This window comes from Galleria mellonella, unplaced genomic scaffold (genome assembly GCF_026898425.1).
Source record: "Galleria mellonella isolate WM207_F2 unplaced genomic scaffold, CSIRO_AGI_GalMel_v1 utg173, whole genome shotgun sequence".
Taxonomy (NCBI): domain Eukaryota; kingdom Metazoa; phylum Arthropoda; class Insecta; order Lepidoptera; family Pyralidae; genus Galleria; species Galleria mellonella.
This window is the reverse complement of record NW_026442016.1, coordinates 5,601,050-5,620,303: the sequence shown is the minus strand read 5'-3', so window position 1 is coordinate 5,620,303 and position 19,254 is coordinate 5,601,050. Positions and strand designations below refer to the sequence as shown.

Sequence of the window (19,254 nt, the reverse complement as noted above, 5' to 3'; positions counted from 1 at the left end):
GGAACTTCAATTATTTTATTATAAGATTAATTGCACTTACCTCATATTGATAAGATATTGAGCGAGAGCAACAGAGTCGGGGTTGCCAGAGATTGTGATAGTTCGGTCGGTGCTTCCGCCTTCCCTCTCCTCGCAGTTAGATATCCGGATCATGGCGCCAGAGATCTGACGGATCTCAGCAATTTTTGTGCCTCCCTAATAGTACACATAACGTTAAGAGTAACAAAAAATATAATAGAAATAATAATAATAATAGTAGAAAAATATAATTATTGATAATGGTATTTCGTTTTTGTAAATCTGTTTCTGTTATTTAAGACTAACTACTTTTTCAGTATATATATATAGAATTTGGATAATATAAAAGGAAATCAGAACGTATCCTCAATGAAATATTGTATTTAACACTATTAATTAATCGTACTTTCGACTTTTTTATTGCCAAAAAGAATAGTTTTAAGTATTTGCGAGGTGACTTGGAACTATAACTGTAACTTGTGTAACTTGGAATAATAGAATGTACAATTCAATAAAAAATTAGTTACCTTGCCGATGATGCAACCGATGAGTTCGTTCGGCACGGTCATCTCGTGAGACTGTTGGTTGGAGGCAGGTTGGTTGCGCGCCTGATTGGAGCTGCGAAGCTGCGAGCCTGCCAGCGCAGCCAGGGCTGCTGACCATAGTAAAGACGTTTACAATCCACAACTTAGATATATATTATGATTAATTTAGGCATTTGTATTTAGTCCTATGACTGGCCAAATAATATGTGCATAATTTATCCATAAGATCGCATCTCTTTTATACCGATTGCGTGGCAGCAGTAACAGCATTCTGAGGGCATTGTGTAATAAATACGTTAGCCCGATCCTCTCATTGTGGGTCAAAATTATTATAGGGGCCATAAAATAAATTTTGTATTTTTTTTTTCTACTAACATAGTTTAAGTCAATTGTTACTAACAAGAATGGATCTTTGTAATCTATAAATAAAGAAATATTATTATTATTATTATTATAAGTAGTGCAGACATCATTATATTAGTCTTATGCTACTTACATAAAAAATCTTAATGTAAAAGTTTATATACATATTTGGACATTTGTTAATTAGTTATGCTTAAATATTCAAACAAATTTGAATATAATATGGTACATAGACGAATCACAATATGTTGAATTGGTACATAGTATATTTTACCCTAATTCATGCTGTCAAAATCGAGGGTTACAACTAGTTTTTTTTTTTCACAGTAACATAAATGAGAAAGTTTGAAAAGATTTGGATATTTGTTTCTCAATCATGTTTAAATGACTGAATTAAATTTAGTACGCATGTAGACCATATCGTGGTTTTTTATTTTACATTTAAATTATGTGAACAAACTAAGACAGCTATAATAAGGATTTAGTAAAGAAATCTTCATTTTATTGAAGAAAATTTAAAAATAATATAATGTAAGTAATTTTTTAGTAAGGGTATATTGGTGTAAAAAAATACCTGCAGGATTGAGTCCGCCAGTATTAGCTGGCCCCAGTCCACCGAGTCCTAATGCCGCTAAGCCAGCCAATGGGGATTTTGCTAGTCCTCCCATCTGAAATAAAAATACACTGCTAATACACTAAATTCAAAGTTTAAGACCACATCAGGTTATTATAGTCTGTAATGAAAATAGTTTTTACTTCAGGAATGTACATTTAGATTAATTTTACATATATTTGCAGATGTTAGTTTTAGCGCGGTCACGCTAGAAGTAACATCATGATCAAATATAACATAGCCAATCTATACGAAACAGAACACGATAATTGACAAATTTTGAGAATTTTATAAATAAATCATAGCTCCAGCTGCTTGTTTTCGTCTTCTCTGACATAGCCGGGATGGGATCGCTGGATAGGGTAACCTGGGTAGAAACTAGATTTTAGAAAGTAATTATTAGTGTTTCTTAGAAAATTCGCAATATTCCACAGTATGATTAATTTTAAAACATATAAATATACTCAAAGATATGACGTCACTTTTAACGCATTTACCTTAGTTGTATATGCATAAACGTACTTAGGAAATGCAATCCAGATATATACGTTCATGTTATATTTGCGAACTTTCTAAGTCATTACGAAAAAAAAATTCAATCCACATTGTGAGTTCTCGAGTGGTGCTGCCCATTTAAATATGCACCTTCTGTAATACAGGAGTAGGCAAATATTCACTGAACTCTAGTAAACTGTTCTCTTTTCACGTTAAGCCATGCGATTCCATGGTTAATTTGATATTAATCGAAAAATTAAAAAAAAAAAATTAAATTGTACACAAATTGTTGGAAAGAGACAAGGCAAAATAAGGAGAGGTGCAAATATGGGTGGTAATATACCTTTGGTACCGTCGTAGCTTGCGTGTACGGAAAATTTAGTAGAGTATGTCATTGAAAAGGCTTGTATCTCGGCAATGCCAGAAAACAAACAGATAAAGCTTCAATGTGTTTTGCTAATACACATTATGTCATATTACATTTATATGTGCTAAAATTAATACGAAATTCTAATGCTATGGATCAAAACATACGGATTATCATACTGGGGTTCCAACATACTATCGAAAGGGGACAGTACGTGCAAGTAATAAAGAATATTAAAGAATCTCAAGCCAGGGGTATAAAGAACAGCGCAAAATAAATATACTTCATTCCTACACTCCACATCACCGTTATCTAGGTCTATTTATTTACTACACAATGTTAATAGTTCATGTTTGCTACAGAAGGGATTCGACACCACACAACCAAACCATATTGATAGGATTCTGGGGCAGCACCAATCACATAACACCCTTATTTCACGCGACCTCATAGAGAAAAATTTAGATTTTTTACAACTGCGTATTCAATATCTAAGTACTTGTCCTAAGTAATAATTATACAGTCCATGTAGTAAATGTGAAAGATTAAAAAGACATTTGTTAGCCAATCATGATTAAAAGGTTTTGACGAAATTTGGTAGACCATATCCTTTGTGTTAAAAGGATACTTTATCATTCCTGACCATATTCTATCAAAACTTCTTAGATCAAATGTTGGAAAAATTCTGTTTGCGTTTATTAATGATATTTTAGATTCTTTTTTTCTCAATCAACGTTAATTATTTACAGGTTGTTTCTTTATAAAAAAAAATATTAGCGATTTTTTTATTTATTTTATCTACGGACCAAAATGAGTATTAACAAACATATTCCTTTGGAACAAACGTATCTATTAAGAAGATACAAAAACGACTATCTACTGAGATAAAAAGTAGAAAGAAACATGTTGGAAGTAGTACAAATGATAGAAATATACAGAGATGTATCGAGGGGGGCGAGCGGGGCCAGACAGGTGTCTCTATGAGGTCGGGTGTGAGCGGGTCGCGAGAGACTCACAAGGTGGTGTTCGTGCAGCGGCGGCGGCAGCAAATGGTGCGGCGGCAGTGCGCCCACCAGGGGCGGCTTCACCTCCAGCAGGGGGAATACGGGCGCGCACACCGCCTGCCAACGCGCCCCCACACATTATATCCCTAAGCCCGGCCCCGGTCACAGCGTTCGGCCATTTTAAAGTTAGTATCTTTTAGACTCCAAGAATTAAATGGCAATATATGACCATTTATTTTTCAATTATTATGTTAGTATAATTTATAATTTACCTATTTTGGAAGTACTGTGCTTGTTGTACAAACTTTTTGATAGCTTAATTAAAAATATTATAATACGAAATGTCATATTTTTTTAATGAAACTACTTAGAAACCTAAAATTTATCATCTATAGCGATCTATAACAATAAAACGACAGATACGCATATTTATCTAGGCGATTATGCAGAGCAGCCGTCATATACAAAGATTTCACGAAATACATATCAGATTGTACAAACTTTTAGCTCCCCTCGACTGCAGCACTTCACGTCACGGTGCATCACCACTTCGTGTATATTATGTTTGTATTATCTGTTTTATTATGCTTGACATAATTAATTTAATAAACCCGAAATGTCTTATCGAAATAATTAATAAAAAGAAGACATCAAAATTGTTAATTAAATAAAAAAAGTATGAAAAAAAAAATTCATTAAATTACCCTAAATGTAAACTAATAAGTCTTCCATTAGATGTAGTAGCGCTTCGCTATTGTTTCATATTGCGAAATACGTTATTTTAACGATATTTATTACGACATAGATATAGTTATAAACGGTTATTAAAAAAGAAACAGTTTTTACATACATCATAATATGTGTAAAGCTCGGTATAAAGCCTCTAGACGTTGTATGATTGGCGTGATAACATGGTGTATCTAATGCCGCGTGCAGACCGGTGCAATGTAACACGAAATGCATCATTCTGTCCTTCATTGCATGTTTGTTACAAACGTGGACTAATTGTAGTATCGCTACAAAGCCCTTCGTATATCTGTTCCCGTCTATCTACATCGAACACGACCCGTCATCATCAATATTCCTCACTCCACACGTTGTTAGTCTGACACATGTCATGTACGTTGCGTGCACAAGCGTTTTTCTGAATTAGCTATCTATACTAATGTCCCGTAAATTGCATGTGATACTATGTAGTCGCAAATATAAGAGTCCTAGTCTATAGGTATTTGCTACAAAGAGTGCTATCTTTAACGATACATTGCATTAATGTGGACGTAAAATTCTTTACATTTCATTTTACATTGCACTAAACTGTATCCGGCATAACACTATGTGAAATTGTCCTATAGTGACAATAATAGAAATATGCTATATTCAATGTTAAGGTTAAATCAAGAAGATTATATATTTTGTTATATGTCAGAACACGAAATTTAATGTATACAACACTAACGTACTTAAATAGTAACTTTAATAAAATTATCTAATCATGAAAGAGAACGGTTATGACAGTTGACGTTAGATTTACTTTTTTCAAGTTAGGATTGTCAATTTGTACTCCTACAAAAGTTAAACAATTTATAATTCTTTTTTTTATCTTTATTGTGTAATAGACAGAAAATAGTAAGTAGTCTGTTACATGTATTTTTGACTGAAAATAAAAACATTATAATAAATTGTACATATAGTTTCCTATACTCACATCCTGAGCAGGTACTGCGTAATTTCCTTGAATAGTGTAAGCTTGTCCACCAGCTAAGATAACAGGACCAGCAACATTTGGTTTCGGTCTGTATGGAATAGTAGCTCCTTTTGGTGGGCTCTGAAACAATATCAGTATTTCAGCTTGAAAAATTATCATATTTTTTATATCTTCGTAGCACTTGCATATTTTCACTACGGCTACTTGTGTGAGGGTGGCGTTCTCTGATGTCAATCGTTTCTAATTGGCTTATAAACCCATGTAAAACAATAGACATCTATTTTTAGTATTTGTATGTCGCATTCGCGCATGATCAACACACGAGTTTAAGCAATACATGTAAAAGGCTTTTCATTTTTATGCTAATACCTTTTACACAAGTAGCTCTGGAGGTCAGTTATGTACTGAGAGAAATTACTCTTTGCAGCTCATGAAATAACATTTTATTAGGCATTTTATTTTATTATTTTATTTTATGAAGGATTTGGCATGACACTACAACAATTAAAATTTATAATGTTGAAACAGTCTTAAATTATATACTGTCCAGTGAACAATTATTATGACAGATCAGTTTGTATTGTTGAATGACATTTTTACCTCTAGCATGACACAGCAAATGTGATAAATGCACTGCGTGATCGCGTCGCAAGTCCCGCTTATTGTCACAGCTCTTTCAGTTGAGTTTGGAAGCATTTCACTTGCAACCTGAAAATAAAATTGAATACAATGTGTTATTACGCAAATGTATGAGAAATACGATGGACTTTGAATTGGTACATCTCTCGGAACTTAATGCTAAAAGAGATTAATTAAAATACCAATCATCAATGGTCTGTAATAAACTATAGTGGTACTGTGCTCGCCTGTCCTCTCTGTGCATGGACCCACTAATATTTTATTTTTCAGTAATAGAATCGATGCTGTAGCCGTGAAGGAAATCTGTCGACGTACATAATCATTGTCATCTAGTCTAGATGAAAATAAAATTATGACGATACAATCAATCTATATGATAATAGGTATCTCGAGATTTAGAATGCATGTGATAACTCGTTCATTTAATGATGAAGGCTATTAAGGCGTAGTTGATACAAATACTATTATTATAAGATATAAAATACTAAAAGTTTCTTAATTATAACTATTATAATTAAGGCGCCCATTAACACGATAGGTTTTGCTTTCCCTTTTTCTAGTTACGGAATGATATTAGAAATGCTTTACGGTTAATGATACGCTCAATCTATTATAAAAACGAAGTTTCTATTGATAAGTAACGACATTCAATTTCTTTATCTAACACGATGGACATTGAAATTTAAATCAATTGAAGTTGAATTGAAAGTTTAATTTCAAACACCAACAAATCTGGTTGACGTTTAGAAATCACTATTCACTCCGTTACACGCTAGTTGTCCGCTAACCAAAGCCATGATTATGGCCAAACCGACCGCAAAAGTAGCGTATAATGGAAGCGAAAAAAAAAAAAACAAAATTAAAAAATGGTTTACAGTTAAAATTTATGAATTTTAAAATTGTTATAATTTTAATATGTGTATATTGCTGTATATATAGCAGTTATTCTTTAGATCATTAAATAAAAAAATGGTGATGGAACGGGATAAATAGTAGCCAACGTTCTTCATTACAAATACTATATTTACACAAAATTTCAAAATGATTAATTGAGCTATTAACACGACAAGAGGAATACGAACACTCTTTCACATAATGTTAGTAAAAATAGTTTATGATACAAACTTGTATATTAGCTCCAGTGACGTCTCGTATTTCTTTGATTTTGGAGCCACCTTTGCCGATGAGCGAGCCACACTGCGAGGCTGGAACGATGAGTCGCAGTGTGATGGGGGCGCGAGACCCGCCACCGCCGCCTTCATTGAATTGAGAGCACCACTGCCAAAGTAATTAGCAATTTTTATACTGATGAAATTTTTCATACTACTATGAATAAAAATAAGATAAGTCATAGGCCACTTGATGGATAATGTAACAGTAGGTTTTTGACGTGAAGAATACTAATGGTTATCACAGCTGTTCTTTAAAAAAATAGGTATCAAATCACAAAACTTCATCACCAACAGTGATATAGAAGCTGTAATGTTTGTAAATACATAAATAAATTGGTCTGCCACCTTCAGTTCAGATAACAGGAACTAATTTTAAGTTTTTTATCCATTACATTACATGCATACAATATAAGTTATTTGTTACAAGTGATAAATAAAAAAAATATATAATAATTATTTGTATTGATATGTTTTGAACAAAAATTGAATCACTTTAGGTTCGACATTAAACTATAAATTAAAATAATTACGATATATTGCTTACCTCTTCAAATTTTTTACATATGAGTGTAAATGCCTTGAATATAGCACTTGTATTGCCTGTGACAGTAACAATGCGTTCTGGACATGATCCATCGGATATGTTGATTTTGGCTCCTGACTGAAATCAAAATTTAATACATGTGTACATATTTTTTTTCAAAAGATACCATACTCCATAAAAAAAAATCGGTGACAAGTTTTACGTTTTGCTTTACAAGACTTTAAAATCATTAATATGTTCATTTCCATATAAAGTTTACATTATAAACATTCCAACTTAAATGTTATAATAATATATTGCGTTCTACAAATAAGAAAACCGACATCGATCGTGGTAAACCCAGTTATTTTGATTTAAAAAGTACCGACTTTTTATAAAATTCCTAAGAAACTATAAGGATACCCTTTCAGATAAAAAAAAAAAAAATACAAATCGGTTTACAACTGACAGAGTTATAAGGTAACAAATATTAATAAAAAAATATACAAACGAATTAAGACCCTCCTTTTTAAAGTTGGTTGAAAATTGAGGCATATTGATTTTTTTTTTATTTAAGAGCTTCTTGTCGAGATAATTTATTCATGTATTCTCCTCCATCAACTCTATTACAGGCCATGTCTTTGACCTCCCTATAGTACATGACATCTAGCCTTTCCATAAGATTTATTTATATAACATTAAAATTTATTCACGACTCCAAAACATTTGTATTGTTATTGAAAATCGTTACTGATCATAATAATGTTACTTATGTAAAATAATGTACATTTGTTATGGTTTTAATAATATAGAAACAACATGCTGGGTGTTTGATTTATATAGAATTCAGTTCCTATAAACTTAGTGTTACATTTCATATTATAAAAAATATATCAATTTTTTCTAAAAATTCTAAATAATATCTATAATAATATCTTACCTCTTCTCTAAATCTTTTAACAATCTCTCCTTTTTTTCCAATAATACTGCCAACTTCCTGTAAATCATAGAAAAAACAATCTTTAACAAACTAATCGGACCTACATAACAGTTAAACTAAATTGCCCTACGAAAATAAACCCTTGTGACTGGGACTACATTGGCAAGTATTGTGCAATGAATACAACTGTAATTAATGCACCGCTCCAAGATTTATAGCACAAAAGAGTTCCTGTCTGGTAGCCAATAATAGTTACAGCATCAAACTTTTCTTTGCAGTCGACATGCATTGGGCTCGCGTCAAGACGGTTTTAGAGTGGCTATAGCATAGGTGTTCCTGGCAACGTAGCATGTTGACTCCTATAGTATGAGAGCAATGCAGTTGCATTGTAGTGTTACGGTATGCTTAAACACGACTAAAATAGAGCCGATAGATGACGAAAGTTAAGAAGGCTGGGTTCAAAGAACTATAGTTTGTAATTTCTAATGGTTGTTAATTGTGTGTAATTTTGAGTATAATACAAATTTTATATACAAGATAAAAATTGCTAAGTATATATAAGACAATACTGCACAATTAAATTCAATTATAGATAGAGTGATAATTTGTAATAAAATAAAGTTGATTAATTACGTAATTTCATTTTAGATATACAATACATTATCAGACATACCAGACAAGAAACACCATGCATATACAATGAACACTGTTTTACTAAATTAGTATTTTTACTGGACTTCGATTTGACTAACCAATTATCTTCACTTTCACCCTATTGATGACTAATTGCACAATGAGTAAAATAGGTTTATGTACAAAATATTGTTTAGGTACCTACTTTGAAATAAATAAACAACATTGTATTGACAATTGAAATGACTGTATTATCTAAATATACTTTTATTATCATGTAATATACATTTATACAGATAGGTACTATAATGTACCTAATAAAGCAATTATTAACATCAGTAAAACTATAATTATCTCCAAAGAAATATAACTATAAATTATGTCCGCATACTGCACAAGAAAACATATGTATCCCATATTATTTCAATTAGAAAATGAAATAAATCGACAGTTTGATGAACACAGCGAGTGCCGATAACTGGCGCGATGCCAGATGTACTTTGTATTGGATTATGGCCAATTAAAAGTACTTATAGGTAAGACTGTAGACATACTATGATAATATCAATATGTCTTGCATGACAGACCAATCTCGACACATCTAGGTGTGCTAAATTAGTTTACTATTGGGCAATGCAATTTAAAATAAAATTGATGCTGACATAAAGTAATAGTAGCAAGAATTTCACCATGCATATCTGTATTCATATTATAAAAAATATTCATGTATTTATTATAATTTATATAATACACAGTACTCTAATTTTATTGAGCTCAATAACTGATAGCATTTGTTCAAACATGGAAATGATAGACTGACTCAACAATGTTCAAATAATGATGTGAATTGCTATTGTGGTTTTACATATAGCTGCTAAAATAATGAGACTGTTGTTTTTATTTTGAAAGCAATAATGTAAGTGTAGTTAAAGCAAACCTATATGGGTAACAAACAGGATCTTCTGCTAAGAATCCATAGAAATGCTTGCTTCTTAACAAGATTTAAATTCCAAAGTCATATTAGATTACCATACTTTTAAACAGACTCAACTCTTTCATAAATAGCAGTTACTATTTTTGAACAAACCTATAACTTTACTAAAATAGAGGGGGAAATCCGTGTATTATTTTTGTTTCATTTACATGTTTATTGGTTTTTAATTAATTAAATGAGAAACATTTATAGTTTCACTGATTATTTGTGTTTTTGTATAAAACAGGGATATTAATGACTACTGCTGACAAACAGTACAGAAAAATACCACTACTGTGTAAAAAAAAGCAAACAAGATCAAGCCACTTTGGCTATGATAAATGCAGATAGCAAAGTATAAAATAAAAAAGGTTCTTTCACAGTGCTATATAGGTACACAGGAAAATTTGATATTATAATAATATAAGTACTTATAATTACTATATGATACTGGAAAAATGAGTGTCATGTAATTAATAATAATAACAGATAAAAAGATAAGTATGAGTAGGATTTGTACCTTTAGCATTCTGTTTATATTGAATTTTAAAATGTAAGTGAATGCAACAAAAGGATTTCAAACTGCAACATGCAATTAATTAAATTTGTAAAAAAAATAATAGATAACAATGTCTTTGCCACATTCTTTTAAGTCACTTTATACCTACACCCAAATCATTAATGAAATAAGTTTTATATAGTATTAGTTCTATTAGGTGTATAATGTTTTTAAAACATTATTATCATTTCAGCTGTTTGTCCAATGTTTATTTTTTACAATAATATTTACTATAAATTATTGTGTTGTTGATCATGACAACATATTGAAGTATCAATGTTGGAAATGAATCTCCCCCCATAAGGAGAAGATTAGTCACTATAGGTCTGTTTCAAAAGAACATAATGAAAATATAAATAAACAAATCTACTACTGATAATAGCAGTACAAATAAAAAAAAATGTTTTCTTTTTATTATAGATGCAAGCACACCATTTTGAACAAACACAGACATCATCCACGAATATGACTAAACAAAAAGAGAAACCACTTTCAGTGTTTGGTTGCATTATTTGGGATAACTAAGTGCTTTTTTACTCTACATTTAAAGGATGCAAAGTTACAGGATGATGGAAACAGGCCACAGGAAGTCATGTAAAAGTTGGCAAACTTATTTGTATGTGAGCACAGGTGATCTACCATATATGAATAGTCTTCATGGTGTGAAATCGGAAAGTGGAAGGTGAGGGAATCAAGTTCTTCTGAGCACTTTCCCATGGAGTAAGCAGTAGCAGACAAAGATTAGTTACCAATTTAATTTCATCAGTGTTTTTGTAATTATTTAGTTACATTTTTATTAGTCATTTGAAACAGGCTATAATATGATGTTAGCCAAGTGGATTGATAAATAGATAAAGAATTTTATTTCAACTAACAACAAATTAACTTGTTTTAGTATATATGTTTTATAATATTAATGAATGAATATAATTTTGTTTGCATTATAGAATGTAGTAAACAATAAGATATACCCTTGTATAAGTAAAATAAGGTAATGTTATTGCTGAAAGCACTCTTTTCAAGATAACCTTAGGATAATAGAAATGTTTTTACTTTTGAACTAATTTTAATACATTATTTAATGAATAATATAAATACATAGCAGTCTTTTTAGAAGCAATGTACAGTATGATTACATACACATTCGAGCATTTTAACACTTCCCTAAATTCGACTAGGTGAGAATAAATTGCATTAAGTCTGCCTCGTACACATATCTTGTACTAAAGAATAAATAAATAAAGAACTATTTTATATTAATTCACAGAATTAATTCCTGTCTTAATTAATATTAATTTGAACAAAATGACTTTTATTGTAGAATAAAAACAATTATGAGTTTTCCTTTTGCAATCAACTATTAGACATCCTGTAGATTGAAGGCCTAGAATTTAATAGCAGACAGAAATCTGTACTGAACAATATTTTTCTTGTAAAGTATGATATAAAAAGAGATCATGCATCTAATTTTAATGAATGAAATATTCAAAGCTTTAAATAAAAATAAATAGACAATGACTGATTCACTACACACAATGAGTGGAATTTAGAAGAAGGTAATGTGTACACTTTCACAGGTTAATGTCATAAATAAATTTAAACAAATGCCAATTTCCACATTGAATACAAAGTGTTTTTCTCTTACCTTCCCCTGCATAATCAGTCTGATAGTGAGGGTAACTTTGGAGTCTTCCTCGTGGAGGTTGGGGGTTTTCTCCAGATCCATGCTGGAGGAGGTGTCCGTTGTGTCTCGCGGAATTTTGGCTGCGTACGGGGCTACGTGTGGTTGGACACAGGGGACACTCCACTCAATCTAATGGCTGGGACTCTGGGGCTCGTGGCACGCACTGCAGGCAGGGTAAGCTGGAAAACAGGCGAACATCTCAGAAGGATTGTCAAGAGGTGTTGAGCTCACTAAAGGTTTGGGACATGATCACTCCTTTTAAAGCGAAGCTGATTACCGAATATTTATTTACATTAGCGTTCGGTGGTAAGCGTAACGGAATGAGGGCGGTAAATGAGGATCTAAACGCTATTATAAACTAACTGGTCTTAGGAGCGACCGGATTGTGCAGATGTAATGCGAGACGGCTTGCTCCGGCTGTCGACACCGTTACTTGAACTCCGATAATCCAATACCTGTTCGCTACTCGCGACATAACCTCAGCGTGGCGCCTCATGGCTAGCCGACCGGGTTATCGATCCCGCAAATCCCAAACAACTTCTTTCTACACAGAACCATCGCAGTTTTCTTACCTCGTTTAGTTTCCACTGTGCAACAATAACATAACAATCTTATAACTATTATTATCACGAAGATCTATATAAAAATCACACTTATCACAATTTTCTTTGTCGCTTTATAATTATAAAATTAAATAAAATCCGACGGTGACGCGTCGGTATGAAGCTTGCAAATGTCAAAATGCACAGACACAGCAGACATAAGCACCGACCGTGGCACCTCTGGTGGTAGTGTGCAGAACTATAAAATAATCTGACATTTGACAAGAGAAAGCATAGACAGTGACATGTGTATTATCGGTAAAGCAGAATTAGATATAACTTAGTACACAAAACTTACTACCAACTTAGGAAGACTTAGATACATTGCCTGCAGGCGGGAATAATAAATATTTGCAACTAAGAAAGTAACAAAATTATTTTCTTTGTAAACTTGTTAATATGAAAGGGGGCTTTATGAACGCAATAAAACTCAAAGCAATGATTTTTAGAATTTTTGTCTGTTTGTCTGTACGTTTGTGCGCGCTAATCTTAGAAACCGATTTGAATACGGTTTCACTAATGCCTTTCGGTTTGATCCACTTAACATTTAGTGTTTGTTTTACTTCAATCGGTTCATAAATAAAAAAGTTATATCAAACTATAGAGTCACATATGAAATGCTATAAAATAACCGATCAGTTGAATTGGCTGAATTTATAATTATTATTTAAATATATAATATAATATCAGACCGGATTCATGAAGAGTTCCAAAGGGAATGATATATGGGATCTACATAGTTAGAAGCGGGCCACGCCGCGGGAAACGGCTAGTATATATATATTAAATTAATACTATTTAAATGATATTCATCATCATCACCATCTCAGCCGTTATCTGACCACTGCTGAACATAGGTCTTACCCATAAACTGCTATAAGGAACGGTCCTGAGCCACCTGCATCTACTGTTTCCCTGTAATGCGTTTGAGGTTGTCTCTCTATCTAGCGAGGGATTGTCTTAGATTGTATTTGCCCGTACGGGGTCGCCACTGAAGAACCTTTCTTCCCCATTGGTTGTCGATTCGTTTTTATTTTTCAAAAATAAAAACGATACAAAATTCTTACTAATATTGTATATTGTAATAATGTTTTTCTTTACTAGTTACTTAGATCTACATCTACGTATTAATTTATAAGTATTCGTTTTAAAATTATTCAAAATGTACGCTGAATATTTTAATTAAGGTATGTATATTAAATTGTAACAAATAAAAACATACGTATATTTATATAATACTAGAAGAAATAGTTCTTAAAACGAATTAAAAAAATCAATTTGGTTTAAGAAACTTTTACTTGCAATTCCGAAAATGGTGCGTTTTGTTTCGATTATAAAAAAATCTGTATTAAATAGAAACAGGTAAATGTCAATTTAGCTATCTCAATATTGACACGTTTTTTATATTCGATCTAATGGATATTATCTATATAATCTAAGCAAAGAAATCTAAGTATCGTACATATTGAGTTCTAGAATTACACTACGTGTCAAAGAATTGCAAACGATTACGATACTATAACAAGATTATAATTATTGTTTTTTTCTTGATCACACCCATCCTAAGATGAATTATTCCATTTGTTTTCGAACCATCCCAATTTATGATTTTAGTGTTTTGATCCTTTTTTCCTGCAGAAGATGAAAATAATAAAAACATTAAAAAGATACCTAAAATTTTATCCATTCCATCATTAATCTTCGTATACCGTTAAAGTACCTACCTTTAATTAATTATTTTGCAACAAAAGTATTCAGAAAAACCATAACATTGTACGTAAATTTATTACTGTAGATAGCAAATTGTACTTAATAATAAATAAGTTGGCTTGTAGATAATAAGATTTTATAAGTAGTGTATCAATTTTCCATTGTTTCCTTTGTCAACGAATAGAAAAAAAAAATTGCTTTTACTTGCTTAAGCTGTATATATAGGTATATTACAAAGACAGTATAACGTAGTTACTACTTATACTTATTTATATACAATAATTTATACATAAGCAGTACTATGGACGTAACAGAGTATACTGTTTCGGCCACGATACGACCCATGCGTTGCTATTCCTGAAGACTCAGGTGTTATTCCTCTGTACCCTGTAAATTCACTGCCATATCTCACCCTTTAAACCGAAATACCGCCATAGAAACACAATTGAAAAAGCAAAGGACTTTTGTACAAAGTCTCCCTCTGGTATATATATATATATATATATATATATATATATATATATATATATATATATATATATATATATATATATATATATATATATATATATATAAGTGAACTTAATGCCTGTTATCCTTTACTAGTCAACCGTTTTACTGTGTTTTTGTAGAGTAGAGAGTCAATCTGTAGAAGTATCGAGACAATTTTAGTAACAAAAATTCTTACCGTAATAGAAAGCTATCTCTACACTATCTCTGATTAATAGTTATATATACAATCTTCTTTGAAACAGCTGATAAGTATCTAATGCGCGGGTGAAAAATCGATAAAAAGTTATATGCATTACATTTACTTAAGAAACTTGAATCATTTTTAAAAATGAACTACGGAGATATAATAATATACATATTTCGTGGATTGTATCTATCGTACGCAGTAATCATTTTTTGTAAACTTTATTTATCTAGTAAAAAAATAAAAAAAAAAAAATCTGAAATAATTCATTTTAACGCGTGAAAAGGACGTAAAAGTCAAATTGTGAACAAGTCGATTGGGCCCCATTTTTTACACCAAAGCGAGCAGTCCCTACACGGCTATATTAAACTTTAGAAGTGCTTTGTCCCATGCAAATTCGTTCATCGATTTTATTGCTTTCCGGCGAACTCCTACTAAGAGAATACGCCTTTATGCACTGAAGTTTTACTTACTTTTTATGACGTGAATAAAACCAATGAATTAAGTGTCGAAACGACTGAATAATTTATTTTATTAACTTTTAATTATTTGAAATATAGCAGGTTACGGCCAAACTTTTGTAACAAAAAGTTTTATCACCTGTAACATGTTTCATTTAAAACATTATAGCTACTAGCTCGCTTTGTATATTAGGGTTACGGAATCAGTAAATAAATACTTAAGAGACTAGTCACTTTGAGTCAGTTTTTCACAGATTTCGTTTGTAACTACGGTCAATTTATACTTTTTTGTATTATAAGATATAGTCTAGAATTGACTTGTATTAATTAAAACTTATAATGGTCTGCGTACATTTATTGTAAAAAATATTTTTTAGAAAAGTGTCATATTGTTTTATAGACGAATTTAAGGCCTAATTATTTTGCGTTTTGTGTCTTATTATTGAAATAACATTATAATCAGGGAGTCAATTGATCTGAATTGTAAACTTTCAAAAATATCAGAATTATTTACATGTTTAATAATTTTATCAATCAAGTTATCTTGATTTAAAAACATTTACATCTATTTAGTATGTTTTATTATTATACCTATTAAGCATAGTATATGTTTATAAATATATTAAATATTAGTGCGTTTGATTACAATTTTAGCTGATCTTAAGTGAAGATAAGATTTAAGCTGTTACACGCAAATTAAAATAATGCTTATTCACTCTAGCCTTCAAATTAAAATAATCTTTTTTATATAATGGTTGATAATGAAACGGTAAGCCTGTCTGCGCTATCGGTATACGTTGGCGGGGCACCAGCGAGGAAAGATATGCGAGGATGAAAGCAGGTCAGTAAGTTCATTGTAACGAATTCCACATGAATTAATTAAAATGGTTTCCAAGGGAAACCATGTGGAGGTCTACCTAAAAGACTATATTGCTAGCAATGGAGCTGTTAGATTTCTATTATGAAAATAATCTGGAAACATAGACGCTGGAAGAGAATTCCATTTCTTGGTTTTGATGAAACGAAGTGTATATAGTACGAATAGGTAGAATGTCAATCATATAAGTGAATAATTTGCAGATAATTAAATTAATAATATAAATTTGAACAAAATATAATTAATTAAAATAATAACAATCTGATAATTAAATTTTTGGTCAAACTTATAAGTAGGTATATACATGACAAAATAAATCAAATATTTTTTTTTATACGACTTAGAATGGCAAACAAGCTGACGGCCCACCTGATGGAAAGGCAACGGTTACCGCCTATAGACATGAGCAGTACCATGTATCTATAGACATCAACAGAGTATACTGTTTCGCCCATGATACCCCCCATGCGTTGCCATTCCTGAGGACTCAGGTGTTATTCCTCTGTACCCTGTAAATTCACGCTATATCCCATCCTTCAAACCGAAACACAGCCATGCAAACACAACTTCTTCACGGTAGAAACACGAATGGGACAGAGATACCCAAGCAATCGACTTATGTACAAAGTCTCCTTTTGTACATAATCCTAATATATTCCATATTTCTTCTAACGACTAACTCGCGACTATATATCTAAACAAAATTTATCACTTAATTCATTTTTTGGACAGAGACATTTAGAAAATTACTCCATTGTCCAACTTTAGGTTTTTTTTAGAATTTTAGATTACCCGAAAGTACGAGTAGAACAAACATTTTTCTAAATTTAACTTCTAGACCAATTTGACTAAAGACCAATCTAATATTTATGCCAAAAATTAATTCTGAAAAATGAATGACATTATACATAATTTTAATAATACAGTAACCCGCTATACGAATTCGTCTGTAAATAAAATAATATTAATGGTATATCTACTCGTATTGCAGTCTTTGCAAAAATACTAAAGGAAGGAAATAATGTCCGAAACAGTGAAAAGATATTTAAAAGCTTTTAATTGGAAGTCGCCTGGAGCTGTAAAAATGGTGCTTCACCTCTCTGACGCCTTTTCAGTACGGTATATTTTATTTTCAATGTAATTTTCTTTATTTACTTATATACTATATATTTATACCTGTTAGATATAAAGTCACCAGGAATTTGTCTGGCTTTAGTCGAGTATAAGCTGTATAAAACAAAAACTTTTCCACTTTGATTTATTACGTGTAACATTAAACTTTGTACATTATAATTTAAGGTTATTTTATGAAAACATCAATTATGATCATGATGAAATTTTATATAAGTAAGTACATATTAGTTAATTAATAAGCTCTCTCCATCTCGCTTGCATGACCCAAGCGAGGACTATGCTCGTAGTTTCCTTACGTGATAGAATCCGAATCGAGAATATTCGCAAAATAACAAAAGGTGACTTTCACCCATATAGCTCGAAGGATAAGCAAGCTTAAGTGTAATGGGCTGGTCACATAACACGAAGAACTGATAACCGATGGGAAAGAAAGATTCTTGAGTGACGACCCTGTACAGGAAAACGCAGTGTAGGATGACTAGACGACCTCAAGTGCACCATTGTGAACGATTCTTGTTGAATTCATCACGATGGGCTAACTGACCTGTTCCATATTCACCTAACATCTTTCATGGGTGCCGCGCCGGTGTATACCGATAGCGCGGGTGGGGTTACCATTCCATTATCACCCATAAAAAAAAGACCTCAAGTGCAGGGAGGGATTACCGGGAGTCAGTGGAATCAGGTAGCTCAGGACCGTTTTTATGAAAATCTATGGGGGAAGCCTATGTTCAGCAGTGAACGGATAATGGCTGAGATGATGATGATGATGATGATGATACAAGTACTCTAGTCGCCTGGCTTCGAACCTAGGATCTCTCTGATATCTCATAATATCAGATAACAAACAAAATCCAGAGGAATATTCCAGAATATCCTGCACATACTATAAAAAAAAATTCAGTTCCTAAATTGATTCGATAGAGAATCGAACTCGGTACTTCGCTTAAGTACTCGTAAAACGACATGCTTAACACTGCGTTGTGAAGGTCATTAAAAATATATTTAGCTGGTTTTGAAGAATGGCATCTTAAAGACATGTTAAAATAAATGCGAAATATTTATTTGTAACTACTTATACAATTGTATTAAATAAATATAAATAAGAGTATTAAGTTTATGGAGGTAAATTACTAGTAAATTAAGTTGCAAATTAATTCAATTTGCCTGAACAGATAAAAAGGGACGAGTAAGAATGCGAAGCAAAGAAAAAGGTTACATTTACGAAATTCTAGTAGCTAAATCGGTATATAATGTAATTAAGATACCTACTGTTTCAGGTTAACGTGGGTTTATCCCTTACTATACGTAGGATATCATAACTAGATAATAGATCGTTTATCGTTATACTTTGGATTTTGTAAAATATTAGGTCGATTCCATTTTTATGCCAGACAATATCCAATGACGAACATAAGGAAAAATATAGAACATATTTAAATTTTTATTATGTCGCTTAATGCCGACGAGATAGCTGAAAGACGTTGATTAGGTCAGACAGCAACGTAGCAGGTAGATACGATATAAGTGACTAAGTGAA

The 19,254-nt window shown here is 31.7% G+C and overlaps 1 protein-coding gene and 1 long non-coding RNA gene across 11 annotated transcripts in view; one reads left to right on the top strand and one right to left on the bottom strand.

The window, feature by feature from the left end:
• The window catches only part of LOC113515685 (poly(rC)-binding protein 3), a 213,219-nt gene that overhangs the window by 10,998 nt on the left and 182,967 nt on the right, over positions 1-19,254 (bottom strand). For 2 of the 10 annotated variants that reach the window (XM_052893433.1, XM_052893434.1), the window contains exons 5-14: positions 12,195-12,412; positions 8,385-8,441; positions 7,466-7,582; positions 6,875-7,027; positions 5,711-5,818; positions 5,111-5,230; positions 3,418-3,522; positions 1,501-1,594; positions 546-673; positions 41-195 (exon numbers count right to left, since the gene is read on the bottom strand). In XM_052893433.1, the coding sequence (XP_052749393.1) occupies positions 41-195; positions 546-673; positions 1,501-1,594; positions 3,418-3,522; positions 5,111-5,230; positions 5,711-5,818; positions 6,875-7,027; positions 7,466-7,582; positions 8,385-8,441; positions 12,195-12,275 (1,118 nt within the window). In that variant the 5' untranslated portion in view covers positions 12,276-12,412. Of the gene's footprint in view, positions 1-40; positions 196-545; positions 674-1,500; positions 1,595-3,417; positions 3,523-5,110; positions 5,231-5,710; positions 5,819-6,874; positions 7,028-7,465; positions 7,583-8,384; positions 8,442-9,057; positions 9,151-12,194; positions 12,413-12,596; positions 12,750-12,805; positions 13,007-19,254 lie in introns of those variants that run through there. The other 8 variants (XM_052893436.1, XM_052893432.1, XM_052893439.1 and 5 more) reach the window with 8 other exon arrangements.
• LOC128200328 (uncharacterized) lies at positions 10,224-12,173 on the top strand. The gene is made up of 3 exons (XR_008252684.1): positions 10,224-10,383; positions 10,743-10,873; positions 10,970-12,173. It is a non-coding gene; the product is annotated as an uncharacterized LOC128200328 (long non-coding RNA).